This window comes from Oncorhynchus mykiss, chromosome 17 (genome assembly GCF_057628025.1).
Source record: "Oncorhynchus mykiss isolate SJ-2025 chromosome 17, ASM5762802v1, whole genome shotgun sequence".
NCBI lineage: Eukaryota > Metazoa > Chordata > Actinopteri > Salmoniformes > Salmonidae > Oncorhynchus > Oncorhynchus mykiss.
Window position 1 is genome coordinate 27,686,033 of NC_143038.1, and position 16,195 is coordinate 27,702,227.

Below are 16,195 nucleotides of genomic sequence, written 5' to 3' on the forward strand. Positions count from 1 at the left end.
TTTTGTGTATTGCACAGGACAAACTAACAGAAGAAACTGGAAATCATTGTGAAAGTGGCTAAAAGGTTCTTGGATCTCCAGGATTTCATGGCTGGAACATTGCAGGGAATACTGTCTGAAGATGCTTCACCCTTTCAGGCCCCAAAGGCTGTGTAGGAATCTGAGTACATTGACTTTTGTTTTTTGAGAATAATACGAGTGTTTTATTGTATTCGTTCAAGTATCAGTTTTTACCCCACCCAGTAGGTAGCGCCAATATACCCTTTTGGATGTAGTCCGCAAATACGGCCCTTTGGCCACTAGAGGCCTCTATCGTTCTCTATGGGCACAACTCAGATAACGTTTTTGCCAAAATGCCACGTGCGTCAACTCACCAGTGCATTTATAAAAACCTAACCATTACGAAGCTTATATTCGATCGAATAAACCTCACGTAGCAAGTACATCTTTGGTTGAGCAAGTTCGACATTCAATGACACATACAAAAATCGCTCACTTCGTGGTCTTATTTTGGTGACAGATTTTGGGCGGAGTGAACCCTCTCGCTTTGCCTCTTTCCCTCGGAACGAACCGTTCTCAAAATGGTGTAAAGAGGGAAAACCACAACACGCCCATTTTTGAATGAACAAGTAATCTGCAGTCAACAACCTGGCTTCGTCGTAGTGAAAGGACTGCGTGAATACTTGTTTTCAAATTTGCACTCCCATCCCACTAATTCACGGGGATTATAGCTAACACGCTATCTAGGCAGCGCAGGTAGGTGTGGCTGGCGCAATTTTTACACTAAACTAGCTAACGTTGGTTTGCCAGAACTTGCAGGAAAAATAATACATAGCAAACAAATGCATGTTAGCTAGCTAGGTAACTAGCTAAAATATAACGATGTTTAGTTACAATGTAGAAATGCAATCAGCTATTAGTTAATGCCTGCTGTTCAATAATATTATTGTTACAGTGCATGCTACTAGATACTGTAGCCAATTTGGTTGGTTGGTTGGCTAACGTTACGGTTTGTTTTCTATTTCATGGTTTACATTATTTCACCTCGGTGTCTTGTGATAACCGTTGGCTAACTAGTTGTCATCCCACAATCGAACTGCCAATTTGTAAGCGATATAATTAGCTATTTCGTTCCATTATACGAGTAACTAGCTAGATAGCTGGCTAACGTTAGACACGACTCGCTCTTCTCTGTCGGTAACGTTAATTGGCTAACCAACGAACGTTAGTTGCGTGCGTTGTAGCTAGAAAGCTACCGTTACCTAGCTATGTTAGCTTCCTCAACGTAGTTAGTTAGCTGGCTAGCTGTAGACCACTGATATCTGGCTAACTACATCATTTTTTATTTAGGTTGCTAGGTAGCTATGATATCAGTTCACTAAAGTTAGTTAGTGAAACACATGGCTAGTTACTTGCCTAGTCGTCAAGAGACTAGCCATCAGGGCTGCCATCAGTATGAGAATGCCCCGATGGCTAGTCTACTTGGATGAGGATGCCCTGATTAGGGTGGCACATTTTGGGGGATATTCCGTGTGAATTAACGAAAATATATGCACATTAATATTAATACAATTTAAATGTGATGTTTTTTGCATTGGATATATTTACCATGTCATATGGAGACAAACATAAACCATTTACCTTATAAGTAGATATAATTGCAAATTATTAAATCCTTCCAATAAAAAAAATAATAATTTAGTTCCCGAATTGAACTTTAATTAAATGAGTTGACTCTTCACATGGGATGTATTTGTCAGCCTGTTGTGTGCTTTGGTGTGTGTGTTCCCAAACAAGGAACAGTTGCGCTCCGAGGCGGCTGATGTTGGTGGGATTTGGAGGATGATGGAGGCAACAAGGTGGCTGATGAGATATGTTGGCACGACTGCCATATTGCATCTCCATCCCAAAGCCCTTGCTTGGAAGTGTACTTCTCCAGACTGCCAAGAACCTTGCCCTCATCCAGGCCAAGGTGGCGAGACACGGTAGTGATGACACCATAGGCCCTGTTGATCTCTGCACCAGACAGGATGCTCTTGCCAGCATACTTGGGGACCAACATGTACGCTGCGGTGTGTATGGGCTTCACAGGCAGAAGTCTTCACTCTTTTTCATGTATTTCAGAACTACAGTTTCCTCTGCTTGGAGCAACAGTGAAGTGGGCAGTACGGATTTCTTCTCTTACATCTGCAAGCAGAGTCTGAACATCAGACAGGACGGCATTGTCTCTCTCAATCCGTGCAATGGCTACTGCTATAGGTTTCAGGCTGCTTACCACTCTCTCCCCAAATACATCATCCAGGAGGATCCTCTTGATGGGGCTGTCCATATCGGCAGACTGATATATCCATTTCTTGGAGAGACTCCTTTCCCTCCAGGAGACTGTTAAACATGATGACAACACCACCCCAACGGGTGTTGCTGGGCCGCTTCTAAGTGGTGCTCTTATTCTGCTCAGTTTGCTTGGTGAGGTAAATTGCTGCTATATGACCTTTCACAAACCTAACCATTTCCTTGGTTCTCTTGTAGAGTCTATCCATTGTTTTCAGTGCCATGATGTCCTTGACGAGCAGATTCAATGCATGAGCAGCACAGCCAATGGGTGTGATGTGTGGGTAGGACTCCTCCACTTTAGACCAAGCAGCCTTCATGTTCGCAGCATTGTCTGTCACCAGTGCAAATACCTTCTGTGGTCCAAGGTCATTGATGACTGCCTTCAGCTCATCTGCAATGTAGAGACCGGTGGTGTCTGTTGTCCCTTGTGTCTGTGCTATTGTAGAACACTGGTTGAGGGGTGGAGATGATGTGGTTAATTATTTCTTGCCCATGAACATTCGACCACCCATCAGATGATTGCAATACAGTCTGCTTTCTCTATGATTTGCTTGACCTTCACTTGAACTCTGTTGAACTCTGCGTCCAGCAAATGAGTAGATAAAGCATGTCTGGTTGGAGGGGTGTATATGTGGCAAGAAACTTAAAGAAATCTCTTCCAATACACATTGCCTGTGTGCATCAGCGGTGAACCAGTTGCATACACAGCTCGAGCAAGACATTCATCTGCATTTCTCTGACTACGTTCCTCCATTGAGTCAAAAAAACTTCTGATTCCAGGAGGACCATGAGCTGTTGCTATCGATAAGATGTCTGATTGATAATGTTCACCTCGAATAGAAGTAGAGGGACTTTTGTCAGTTTGCTTGTTGTGAGTGCTGAGGGAACTTTATGCACTTGGCCAGGTGATTCTGCATCTTTTTTGCATTCTTCACATATGATTTGGCACAGTATTTGGAAATGTACACAGCTTTTCCTTCATTAGCTGCAGTGAAATGTATCCACACATCAGATGGTGCTTGTGGCATTTTCCTGTAAAGATTAGGGGGAAAAATGTAAAAATACCCAAATACAATTCCATGAACAGATTAATAGTTAAGCAGTTAGATTAAACAACTCCTTTTGTAAGATAAATGTTTTAAAATGAAACATGTATGGAAATGGGTGAATTAACACTCCTCAGCAGGCTCAAGCAAGCTAAAACCCACATGGTAGCAAAAACTAACTAGCAGAAATTGTTAACAAGACAGAAATGATTTAAACACACTTTGCTGTAGGCTACTATTTACTAGTTAACAAAAAAATAATGTAGGTCATATTAAATATATTCACCCCACCTAGTATTGTTATCACAACTTAACAGAAAGCATGTAGTCCTTGGCTCAGACAGTGTAGTAGTGTGGGCTCAATAGCATCTCATTAGTGTGCAAGATCTTGAGAATCAGCTGCACATGTGATGGAAGAATGCACTGTGTGCCCGAGGGTTGCAATTCCATTGAATTGGGGATAGTTTAACCAAAATATGCCATAAGACCTAGAATTGCCTTATGTGTATCTCACAAAAAAAGGTTTACTGTTATAAGCTAACTTTGTATGAATTTAAGCAAAAATTCATGGAAAATTTCAGAAATTCTGGACATTTACTGGAACGTTTCCAACCCTAGCCCTGATGGCTAGTCTACTAGGATGAGAATAACCCTGATGATTAGTCTACTAGGATGATAATGCATCATGGTTCTCTGGCTGTGCCTCAAGCCTTGTTGAACTGGAAATACAGGCACCAAAAGTTAATAATTTAACATCATGGTGCTAGTCTTTTAAATGAATTGACACAGCTTGTGGAGAACTACGCTAAGGTGTATATGTTGAGTGTTTTTTGAATGCTGCACCAAACTAACTCTAATCCAACTAGCTCCAGCTAACTATGGAGCCCTCCGACCAACAGACAGGTCCAGACTCTGGCTCTCAGGAGGTCAACTCTGTGTACCTACAGCAGCTTCGGGAGCTGGACATCCCAGAGGAGGCTGCCAAGCAGGTGGGTTAATTTACTGTATACAGGTTCTCTTGCATTTCCTGAGATAGGATCTGCAGTATATTATGTCAATTTTTTTCTTGGTTCTGCATTTACATTTTCTAATGCAATATTTATATGTATCTACTTACTAAGGCATCCATAATGACTGTAAAGAATACCATAGCTATGATTGACATGTCTAATCCATCCAACATTGTCTGCCATTTTCTATGTTTCTCCATCCCGCAGGCACTCTTGCACACCCGAAATGTGTCTGCTGAGGAGGCTGCCATGTACTACTTTAACAAGCTGGAGAATGAGGTACCCACGAGATAGCCTTAGTCCGCACAGGTACACGGTGGTACATTACCTCTCCTGTATTGTGTCTGAGCCCACCCTGACTGTCTCTCTCGTCCCCTCAGGAAGAAGGAGACGACGACCTCATGTTCAAGATGGTGTTTGTGGTGAACATGGACCTGGCCATGGGTGTGGGAAAGGTCAGTTTGAAGACAAGGGTTGGAATGTGTTTTGATTGATGTTATTTGCCAGTTTTTAAGAAAACCAGTGCATGCATTGTAAACGCGTGACAGGAATATCACAGTCAGACTTATTGCCATTGTGGTCCCTAAATTACATGGTGCAAAAACATTACAAAGATACATTACATAGCTTGATATGATAGATTTTGCCTGGCTAGTATGCTTGTTGTGGTGTAGCACAAAGGCCCAGTTTGCCCCGGTTGTTTTTTTAAATGAGAATCACACCTCACACTCAAAGCTAATACATGAAACTTAAAAAAAAAAAAAAAAAAGAAATTCTGCTTACTCTTAAAGTGTGTGTTGTGTAGGTGGCTGCGCAGGTGGGCCATGCGGCCGTAGGGCTTTACCAGGCCCTGCAGGAGAAGAACAGCTGGAGGGAGATGGCCTGGAAGTGGGACCATGGCGGGTAAGGAACTGACTGGACTATTTTTTTAATTCGTGCTTTACTGGAGCAATACCATAATCATATGTGTTACTTGAGACTCCACACTGTCGAACAAATTGGATCTGATCAGGTAAAGAACGCCAGACACTTTTATAACGCCATAATGACATCTGGTAATGGCAATACCACTATCTGGCTGTTCTATGTGCCGGTTCAACCTGCTGTCGATGTTTGCCACAGCAGGATATCTGTGTGTTTGTGGTGTGCAGGGCGAAGAAGGTGGTGTTGCAGGGGACCAACATGGCTCACCTTTTGGAGCTGCAGGCCCTGGCAATGAGCCTTAGCCTGCCAACGTATCTGGTCCAGGACGCCGGACGCACCCAGGTGAGACGTGCGGCTACACAGCAAAGGTTTCAGGACCTAGTTACAGACCCAATGCGCCACTATTACGGCTCTATGGTAGCACTGCTGCACCTGCTTACAGGCCCACAACCCCACCATGACGGTTTTATGGTTCTAGTAGCTCCTGCTTACAGACACATGCACCAGCATTGGGGCTCCACAGCAGCACCTGCTGTGTTATGTGGAAGCCATTATGTTTCCACGTAACACTATAGTGTCTGCTTTCAGGGGTACGCACAGTCATTATGATAAGTATTGAGTTTGAACGTAGTATACCCATCTGGTTTGAGGAGTTGGCGAGATAACTTTGGTCAACTCTGAGTTCAACTTGGGACAACCGGTACCACAAAAGAGGCTCACTGTATAGCCAGGTAAATGTATATGGCAACAAATGCTTCAGAACTAACCTGCTCCGGGGCATGCTAACAAGGGGATAACTCCATTTATGAAGTGTCTGAGACATGAGTTGAGGACCAATGAAATCCGATTCGTTCCCTCTTGTGAACATTGTGTCATCAAAGATGACAGATTAAATATTTAATTAATCAAGTTGTTTGTGTGTAAAAAAAAAAACTAAAATACCTATCACATTACATATTTAGTAATGACAGCGTGCATTTGAAATGTCCTGCTTTGTAAAACTATTGTATGACATTATACAATTGTTTTATCCATAGGAGTGGGGGATAAGGCGCTGTGTGCATTAGAGGTCGACCGATAATGATTTTTCAACGCCGATACCGATTATTGGAGGACCAAAAAAAATATATATATATATATTAATGTTTGTAATAATGACAATTACAACAATACTGAATGAACACTTATTTTAACTTAATATAATACATCAATAAAATCAATTTAGCCTCAAGTAAATAATGAAACATGTTCAATTTGGTTTAAATAATGCAAAAACAAAGTGTTGGAGAAGAAAGTAAAAGTGCAATATGTGCTATGTAAGAAAGCTAACGTTTCAGTTCCTTGCTCAGAACATGAGAACATATGAAAGCTGGTGGTTCCTTTTAACATGAGTCTTCAATATTCCCAGGTTAGAAGTTTAAGGTTGTATAAGGTTGTAGTTATTATAGGAATTATAGGACTATTTCCCTCTATACCATTTGTATTTCATTAACCTTTGACTATTAGATGTTCTTATAGGCACTTTAGTATTGCCAGTGTAACAGTATAGCTTCCGTCCCTCTCCTCGCTCTTCCCTGGGCTCGAACCAGCAACACAACGACAACAGCCACCATCAAAGCAGCGTTACCCATGCAGAGCAAGGGGAACAACTACTAGAAGGCTCAGAGCGAGTGACGTTTGAAACGCTATTAGCGCGCGCTAACTAGCTAGCCATTTCACTTCGGTTACACCAGCCTCATCTCGGGAGTTGATAGGCTTGAAGTCGTAAACAGCGCAATGCTTGACGCACAACGAAGAGCTGCTGGCAAAACGCATGAAAGTGTTGTTTGAATTAATGTTTACGCGCCTGCTTCTGCCTACCACCGCTCAGTCATATACTTAGATACTTGTATGCTCAGTCAGATTATATGCAACGCAGGACACGCTAGATAATATCTAGTAATATCATCAACCATGTGTAGTTAACTAGTGATTATGAATGATTGTTTTTTTTATAAGACAAGTTTAATGCTAGCTAGCAACTTACCTTGGCTTACTGCATTCGCATAACAGGCATTCTCCTTGTGGAGTGCAACGAGAGGGAGGCAGATTGTTATTGCGTTGGACTAGTTAACTGTAAGTTTGCAAGATTGTACCCCCGAGCTGACACGGTACAAATCTGTCAATCTGCCCCTGAACGAGGCAGTTTACCCACCGTTCCTAGGCCGTCATTGAAAATAAGAATGTGTTCTGAACTGACTTGCCTAGTTAAATAAAGGTATAAAAAATAAATAATAATAATTGGCAAATCGGCGCCCAAAAATACCGATTTCCGATTGTTATGAAAACTTGAAATCGGCCCTAATTAATTGGCCATTCCGATTAACCGGTCGACCTCTAGTGTGCATTGATAAGCACACGAGACTGCCTTAACGATACCTAATGAAAGAAAGCACTTATAATGGCCTATTTCACATCATAGCCTGCTAAATGTGCAATAACTTTTTTGTAACCAACATTTTTAATTTACCTTTTGGTATTATAAAATGGGATTAGACGGGGGTACATAAATATTACAATGAGTTTGAGAAAATAAGAGTGCCTACAGAAAGTATTCATACCCCTTGACGTATTCCACATTTTGTTATAGCCTGAATTCAAAAATATTTATTTTCTCACCCATCTACACACAATTTCCCACAATGACAAATTGAAAACATGTTTTTAGAAATGTTTGCAAATTTATTGAAAATGAAATGCAGGAATATCTAATTTACACCCATGAGTCAATACATGTTAGAATCAACTTTGGCAGCGATTACAGCTCTTGAGTCTTTCCCAGAAAGTCTCTAAAAGCTTTTAACACCTGGATTGTACACTATTTGCATTATTTGAAAAGTTCTTCAAGCTCTTAAGTTGGTCGTTGATCATTGCTAGACAGCCATTGTCATGTTTTGCCATAGATTTTTACTCAAAACTAACTAGGCCACTCAGGAACATTCAATGTTGTCTTGGTAAGCAACTCCAGTGTATATTTGGCGTTGTGTTTTAGGTTATTTTCCTGCTGAAAGATGAATTTGTCTCCCAGTGGCTGTTGGAAAGCAGACAACCAGGTTTTCCTCTAGGATTTTGCCTGTGCTTAGCTCGATTCAGTTTCTTTTTATCCCCCCCCAAAAACCTCTCCGACGAGCATACTCATAACATGATTCAGCCACCACCATGCTTGAAAATATGAAGTACTCTGTGATGTGTGGGATTTGCCTGAAACAGAGCCTTGTATTCTGGACGTAAAGTACATTTCTTGCCCATGTTTTTTGCAATTTTAATTTAACCTTATTGCAAACAGGATGCATGTTTTGGAGAAGACAAAAAAATATATATTCAGCGTTCCCTCTTCACTTTTGTCATTTAGATTAGTATTGTGGAGTAACTACAATGTTATTGATCTATTATCAGTTTTCTTCTATCACAGCCATTAAACTGCCTTCCTCTCCAGCAACTTGAGTTAGGAAGAGAACGCCTGTATATTTGTAGTGACACACCATCCAAAGTGTACTTTAATAACTTCAAAGGGATATTCAATGTCTGCTTTTTAAAATTTTGATCCATCTACCCATAGGTGCCGTTTGCGAGGCATTGGAAAACCTCCCTGGTCTTCATGGTTGAATCTGTTTGAAATTCACTGCTTGACTGAGGGACCTTACATATAAATTGTATGTGTGGGGTACAGAGATGAGGTAGTCATTCAAATTGTTAAACACTATCGCACACAGTGAGTCCATGCAATTTACGTGACTTGTTAAGCAAATTTCTTCTCCTGAACTTTATTTAGGCTTGCCATAACAAAGGGGTTGAATACTTACTGACTAGTTTCAGCTTTTCATTTGTAAAAATGTCTAAACATAATTCCACTTTCATCAAATTTTATTGGTCACATACATGTGTTTAGCAAATGTTATTGTGGCTGTAGCGAAATGCTTGTGTTTCTAGCTCCGGCAATGTAGTGATATCTAACAAGTAATGGCTAACAATTTCACAACAATATACATACACATCTAAGTAAAGGAATGGAATTAAGAATATTTAAATATATGGACGAGCAATGTCAGAGCGGCATAGACTAAGATACAGAATAATAGAATACAGTATATACATATGAGATGAGTAATGCTAAATATGTAAACATTATTAAAGTGGCCTGTGATTTCAAGTCTATGTATAATAGGGCAGCAGCCTCTGTGCTAGTGATGCCAATTGAACAGTCTGATGGCCTCGAGATAGACGCTGTTTTTCAGTCTCTCGATCCCAGCTTTGATGCACCTGTACTGACCTCGCCTTCTGGATGATAGAGGGGTGAACAGGCAGTGGCTCGGGTGGTTTGTTATCCTTGATCTTTTTGGCCTTCTTGTGACATTGGGTGCTGTAGGTGTCCTGGAGGGCAGGTAGTTTGCCCCCGATGATGCGTTGGGCAGACCCACCACCCTCTGGAGAGCCCTGCGGGTGCAGTTGCCGTTCCAGGTGGTGATACCTGATAGGAATGCTCTCAATTGTGCATCTGTAAATGTTTGTGGGTTTTAGGTGCCACGTCAAATTTCTTCAGCCTCCTGAGGTTGAAGAGGCACTGTTGTGCCATCTTCACCACACTGTCTGTGTGGGTGGACCATTTCAGTTTGTCAGTGACGTGTACGCCGGGGAACTTGAAGCTTTCCACCTTCTCCACTGCGGTCCCATCGATGTGGATAGGGGGGTGCTCCCTTTGCTGCTTCCTGAAGTCCACGATCATTTGTTTTGTTGATGTTGAGGGAGATTATTTTCCTGGCATCACACTCTGAGCCCTCACCTCCTCCATGTAGGCTGTCTCATTGTTTGTGATCAAGCCTACCACTGTAGTGTCATCTGCAAACTTGATGATTGAGTTGGAGGCGTGCTTGGCTACGCAGTCATTGGTGAACAGGGAGTACAGGACGCACCCTTCTGGGGGCCCCAGTGTTGAGGATCAGCAAAGTGGAGGTGGTGTTTTCTACCTTCACCACATGGGGGTGGCCAGTCAGGAAGTCCAGGACCCAGTTAGACACAGGGCGGAGTTCAGACCCAGGGCCTCGAACTTCATGATGAGCTTGGAGGGTACTACGGTGTTAAATGCTGAGCTGTAGTCAGTGAACAGCAATCTTACATAGGTATTCCTCTTGTCAAGATTGGATAGGGAAGTGCAATGGCGATTGGATCGTCTGTGGTTCTATTGGGGCGGTAAGGAAATTGAAATGTCTAGAGTGACAGGTAAGGTAGAGGTGATATGATCCTTGACTAGTCTCTCAAAGCACTTCATGATGACAGAAGTGAGTGCTATGGGGCGATAGTCATTTAGTTCAGTTACCTTTGCTTTCTTGGGTAAAGGGACAATGGTGGCCATCTTGAAGCATGTGGGGACAGCAGACTGGGATAGGGAGAGATTGAATATGTCCGTAAACACACCAGCCAGCTGGTCTGCGCATGCTCTGAGGACGTGGCTAGGGATGGCGTCTGGGCCAGCAGCCGTGCGAGGGTTAACAAGCTTAAATGTCTTACTCACGTCGGCCATGGCAAAGGAGAGCCAACAGTCGTTGGTAGTGAGTCGCGTCAGTGGCACTGTTATCCTCAAAGCGGGCAAAGGTTTTTAGCTTGTCCGGAAGCAAGAATTCGGTGTCTGCAACTTGGCTGGTTTCCCTTTTGTAGTCTGATATTGTCTGTTGACCTTGCCACATCTCGTGTCTGAGTCGTTGAATTGCGACACTGCTTTGTCTCTATACTGTTTTGCATATTTGATTGCCTTGCGGTGGGAAAACTACACTGTTTGTGTTCTGCCATATTCCCAGTCACCTTGCCATGGTTAAATGCTGTCCCCAGTCCACTTGACCGTGCTGCTGCTCCAGTTTCAACTGTTCTGCCTGCGGCTATGGAATCCTGACCTGTTCACCGAACATGCTACCTGTCCCAGACCTATTATTTGACCATGCTGGTCATTTATGAACATTTGAACATCTTGGCCATGTTCTGTTATAATCTCCACCCGGCACAGCCAGAAGAGGACTGGCCACCCCTCATAGCCTGGTTTCTTCCTAGGTTTTGGCCTTTCTAGTTTTTCCTAGCCAACGTGCTTCAACACCTGCATTGCTTGCTGTTTGGGGTTTTAGGCTGGGTTTCTGTACAGCACTTTGAGGTATCAGCTGATGCACGAAGGGCTATATAAATACATTTGATTTGGTTTGCGCTTTCAGTTTTGCTTAAATGCTCCCATCTATCCATGGTTTCTGGTTTGGGTAGGTTTTAATAGTCGGTGGGTACAACATCTCCTATACACTTCCTGATAAACTCAGTCACCGTATTGGAATATTTGTCAATATTATTCTCGGAAGATACCCGGAACAGTCCGCGTGATCAAAACAATCTTGAAGCGTGGTTTCTGATTGGTCAGACCAGCATTAAATAGTCCTAGGACGGGTACTTCCTGCTTGAGTTTCTGTCTATAGGAAGGGAGGAGCAAAATGGAGTCGTGGTCAGATTTGCCGAAAGGAGGGAGAGGGAGGGCCCTGTAGGGCATCCCGGAAGTTGGAGTGGCAGTGGTCGAGTGTTTTAGCAGTGCAAGTACTACAGTCGGTGTGTTGTTAGAACTTCGGTAGCTTTTTTCTCAAATAAATGCAGCCTCAGGAAATGTGGTTTCCAGTTTGCATAAAGTCCAGTGAAGTTCTTTGAGGGCCGTCGTGGTATAGGCTTGAGTGGGGGGGTATATACTGCTGTGACTTATTTTATTTTTTATTTAAGCTTTATTTAACTAGGCAAGTCGGTTAAGAACAAATTCTTATTTACAACGATGACCTACCCCGGCCAAACCCTAATGCTGAGCCAATTGTGCGCCGCCTTATGGGACTCCCAATCACGGCCGGTTGTGATACAGCATGGAATCGACCAGGGTATGTAGTGACGTCTCTAGCACTTAGATGCAGTGCCTTAGACCGCTGCGCCACTCAGAAGCCCAAAACAACGCTATAACAGAAGAGAATTCTCTTGGAAGATAATACGGTCCGCATTTGATTGTAAGTTATTCTAGGTCGGGTGAACAAAAGGACTTGAGTTCCTGTATGTTATCACAATCACACCATGAGTTGTTAATCATGAAACATGCACCCCCACCCTCCTTCCCGGAGAGAGATTTATTCCTGTCTATGCAATGAACTGAGAACCCAACTGGCTGGACTGACTCAGACAGTATATCCCGAGAGAGCCATGTTTCTGTGATGTCTCTCTGGAAAGAAACCCTCGCCCTGAACTCGGTAACTTTAATATCCAGAGACTGAACAATAGCGAGTAATATGCTCGAGAAGCGGTGGGTGTTGTGCACGCCTCGTACGTCGGACTAGAAGACCACTGCGAGTACCTCCGCCGGCTGTGTTTTTGGGTCGGTCTCTGGAATCAGTTCAATTGCCCTGGGGGGTGCGAACAAAGGATCCGCTTTGGGAAAGTCGTAATTCCTGGTCATAGTGCTGGTGAGTTACCGCCGCTCTGATATCCAATAGTTCTTCCCGACTGTATGTAATAACACATTTTCTGGGCTAATGGTAGAAATAATATATTTTAAAAATCTGCAAAGTTTCCTAAGAGCTAGAAGCACGGCAGCCCTCTCTGTCGGCGCCATTTTATGAGATGGGGTATTGTGTGTAGGCCAGTCAATTTTAAATTCAGGCTGTAACAGAACAATGTGGAAAAAGTCAAGGGGTGTGAACTTTTTGAAGGCACTGCAAAAGACAATACAGCAGAAATTTGGGGCTCACAAGTTCTGTAGGGGGGGGGGGTGAAAATGCAATTCAACATAAAAAAAACTATCTGCATCAATTAATATTAAGGGGTTCTCTCTTGAGATGAAATGAAATGAATGCCTAGTCTTGCCTGCCTTCCCACATACTTTTGTTGTTACAACCTATTCTTAGTACCTCCTACCCACAAGGATGCTAGTCTAAATTCTATGACCTGCTCTTTTGCCAGGTGGAAGCTGGCTCGCGCACCATCCTGGCCATCGTTGGGGAAGAGGATATGGTGAACAACGTCACTGGAAGTCTGAAGCTGCTCTGAGGGACTTAACCGGCTGTGGAGGTGCAGGGCCATGTACAGGGCCATGTGCTGCCACTGGGGCAACCAGCAGAGGGCAGCATCCCCTAACAGCAAAAGGGTCTCAACATGCAAGCGCATAACAACAACGTAATGAAACAAAAAACAGGAAAAAAGAAACAACCAGACATGACCCAACCACCAAGTCGAACACACTCAGCCATTTTTCTTCTTGTTTCCTGTCTGATCCACTGACTGGATAAGAGATGTACACAGAGCTGCTTAGATTGAGAGGAAGGGACTGGTTCCCCGAACTGACCATGTTGAAGGCAGTTTGAACAACTTTTAGTGTCTACTTGTATCTTTTTTTGATTATGGAGTTTTGCTAGTTAAGGGAAAGTCCATTACTATATGAGAGCATCATATCCAATTTTTATAAAGGTGTAAGTCCATGACAATCTTAATTCCATCTCCCAATTCAAGATATGATTTTAGCGTTTGAAAAAAAATCAAGGATAGAACCTTGTCTTTTGGTGATTTGTTAAATACTGTTGTCATAAATTCAAGGAGCGAAATATGTAATTGTAATATCCTTTTAGATCCTTTAGGATACTGCTGGGGAAGAGTGCTTTACTGATACCTTTACTATTTATTTGATGTATAAAATGAAGGTGTATATGTATACATTCTCTCCCCAAGACCATGTCCCTTAGAATCTATAACACTACATACTGATGTCAAATGTCCATCCATTGCATTTATGTGCATCTGCTTAGGCCATATATAATGTGGTGTGCCCATTGAGATAAAGGGCTCATCTTTATCTGTGCCATTATAGCATTTTGACAGCATGGGCAGTGCCATTGAGGCTAGAACCCATAGGAATCCCCACCCAGTTGACTACTTTGACTACTTCCAAATGGTGGAAACATGGAAGCCCTCAATGGTGCTGCCCATGCTACAGGCTTTTGGCCGCTAGAAGTCTATCAGTCGCTATGGGTGTGCCATCCTCCACGTTTCGCACAATCACTGTTGGACTTTGTGACAATTTTTGTGGTGTATTTTACATTTATTTTATTTTTCTGTTCTTGCAACAAAAAAAAAAAGGGGGGTAAGGTCGACTTGGCTCAATGAGTTGTAATTCCTTGACTGGGGACTTGGTAGAATTAACACTGTATTTGGTTAATAGGATTTGAGTGCAAGGAACTCATTGTATGGGTCAAAATAAGTGACAGTGCAGATGCTTGCACAGTGCCTAAGCGCATGTACTTTACCTGATTATTATGGATAATAGTTTACACAAGTGAAATATTTGTGTAACTGCTTTGAGGGTAAATGTGTTAGCACACTGTAGCTAGCTAGCTAAATGGTTGCGCAATTAGTTTTTTACCAAACCGGTACATACAGTTTAAGATGGCGTAGCAAATACAGGTTAACATTTGTTAAGGACCGCTTAAAGAATGATTGATTTAAGTGCAAGAATCTTCAACATTTGACTAACTGATACCTAGGATATATTGTATGTTTCTGTTAAAACAGCTCTTTCTTCATTACTATAAAATAAATTGTATTTTGTGGGCATGAGATTCCATTTGGGACCATAAATGGCTCTGAAGTCTTAGTAAATATGGAAAAGGCATATATAATGACATGACTTGCATCTAACAGTTACTCAAATGAAAGGTTTTTATATTATTTGTGTTCGAGACCATGCAAAACCCCATGGCTGCATCCATGTTAATGTGTTAGGGCTTTGATACCTTCCTGTGTTACAAGCATTTGTTCATATTAAAACCTAGGAGACAATTAGAAATGACGTGATCCGTATAACACTTATGTTTTATGTGAACATTTCTACCCCAACACAATGTCATATGGCACACAATTCCTTTGGTGTTTCGTTTATTGTATTAAAACTATTAATGTTGGAAGTTGTGCCCTGCCACGTTTGTAGCCTGTTCATCGTATTTACAATAGAAGTATTGGCGAAGGCACTCTATCTGGAACGGTTGCTGGGAGACTTGTAGATGGTCCTTCAGAAGAGTTCTATAATCACGTGAGGGCTACAGAACAAAGGTTATCCTGTCTGTACACTTACCCAACTTCCCAAGAACATTTTACCAAACACAACCTGGGTGCGTCTTTCGGTTCGTTAGATGGGTGTGAGAACCTGGAAACCAGTGTGGAATTATTTGTTGTTATTGTGTTATTCTTCTGTTATATTAGGGTCAGAATGCATTCTCATTAGTTATTTGGCAATAGAGGTTTACGGGAGCCCATCATGTCTAGCTTGTTTTATGTATTGAGCTACCCTCGATGAGAAAAGGTAGTAAATGTACCAATTAGTAAAATGTTATAGAAAATGCATTTAAGAAGAAAAAAAAACCGAAAGAACCCTTGGTTTATTCAGATCACGTAATCTTCGTTTTCATCGTGCAGAAATAGACAGTGTATGGAAGGTCTCAAATTGATCATTTATATTCACAAAAATGTAGTTTAACATCTTTATTGTGAGTTTGTGGTTACATTTGTCACCTACTGTCAAAATGCATTGGGTTCGGAACAATTTATGAGTAAAAGTAACAATTTCTACATTTTGAGAAGCGTGAAAAAAACAGCGTATCGTCTAGCCGTATCTCCACTTCCCACCGTTGCAAAACAAATGACAGTAGCGTGATCATTTTAGCCAATCCCAATTATTCTCCCAGGTCTCGTGACGTCAGAACAAATTAAGAAGCCAATCGCATGAACGCTTAATTACATCCAGTCATCCTAAAACGCAGTTATGATTTATTGTTTACCAATGAAGGATAATGGAAGCGG

The 16,195-nt window shown here is 42.1% G+C and overlaps 1 protein-coding gene across 2 annotated transcripts; it reads left to right on the forward strand.

Moving 5' to 3' along the window:
- Nucleotides 1–316: 316 nt before the first annotated feature.
- Nucleotides 317–15,303, forward strand: LOC110493929 (putative peptidyl-tRNA hydrolase 2). 2 transcript variants are annotated; one of them, XM_021568537.3, is made up of 7 exons: nucleotides 317–756; nucleotides 4,247–4,369; nucleotides 4,598–4,669; nucleotides 4,771–4,845; nucleotides 5,196–5,293; nucleotides 5,542–5,656; nucleotides 13,310–15,303. In XM_021568537.3, exons 2-7 carry the CDS (start codon nucleotides 4,259–4,261, stop codon nucleotides 13,394–13,396), a joined length of 558 nt encoding a protein of 185 aa, XP_021424212.1. In that variant the 5' UTR covers nucleotides 317–756; nucleotides 4,247–4,258; the 3' UTR covers nucleotides 13,397–15,303. The 2 variants fall into 2 exon arrangements, with proteins under 2 accessions (XP_021424212.1, XP_090061292.1); XM_090205166.1 differs by having other exon boundaries at nucleotides 323–756; nucleotides 4,280–4,369.
- The last annotated feature ends 892 nt before the right edge of the window (nucleotides 15,304–16,195 follow it).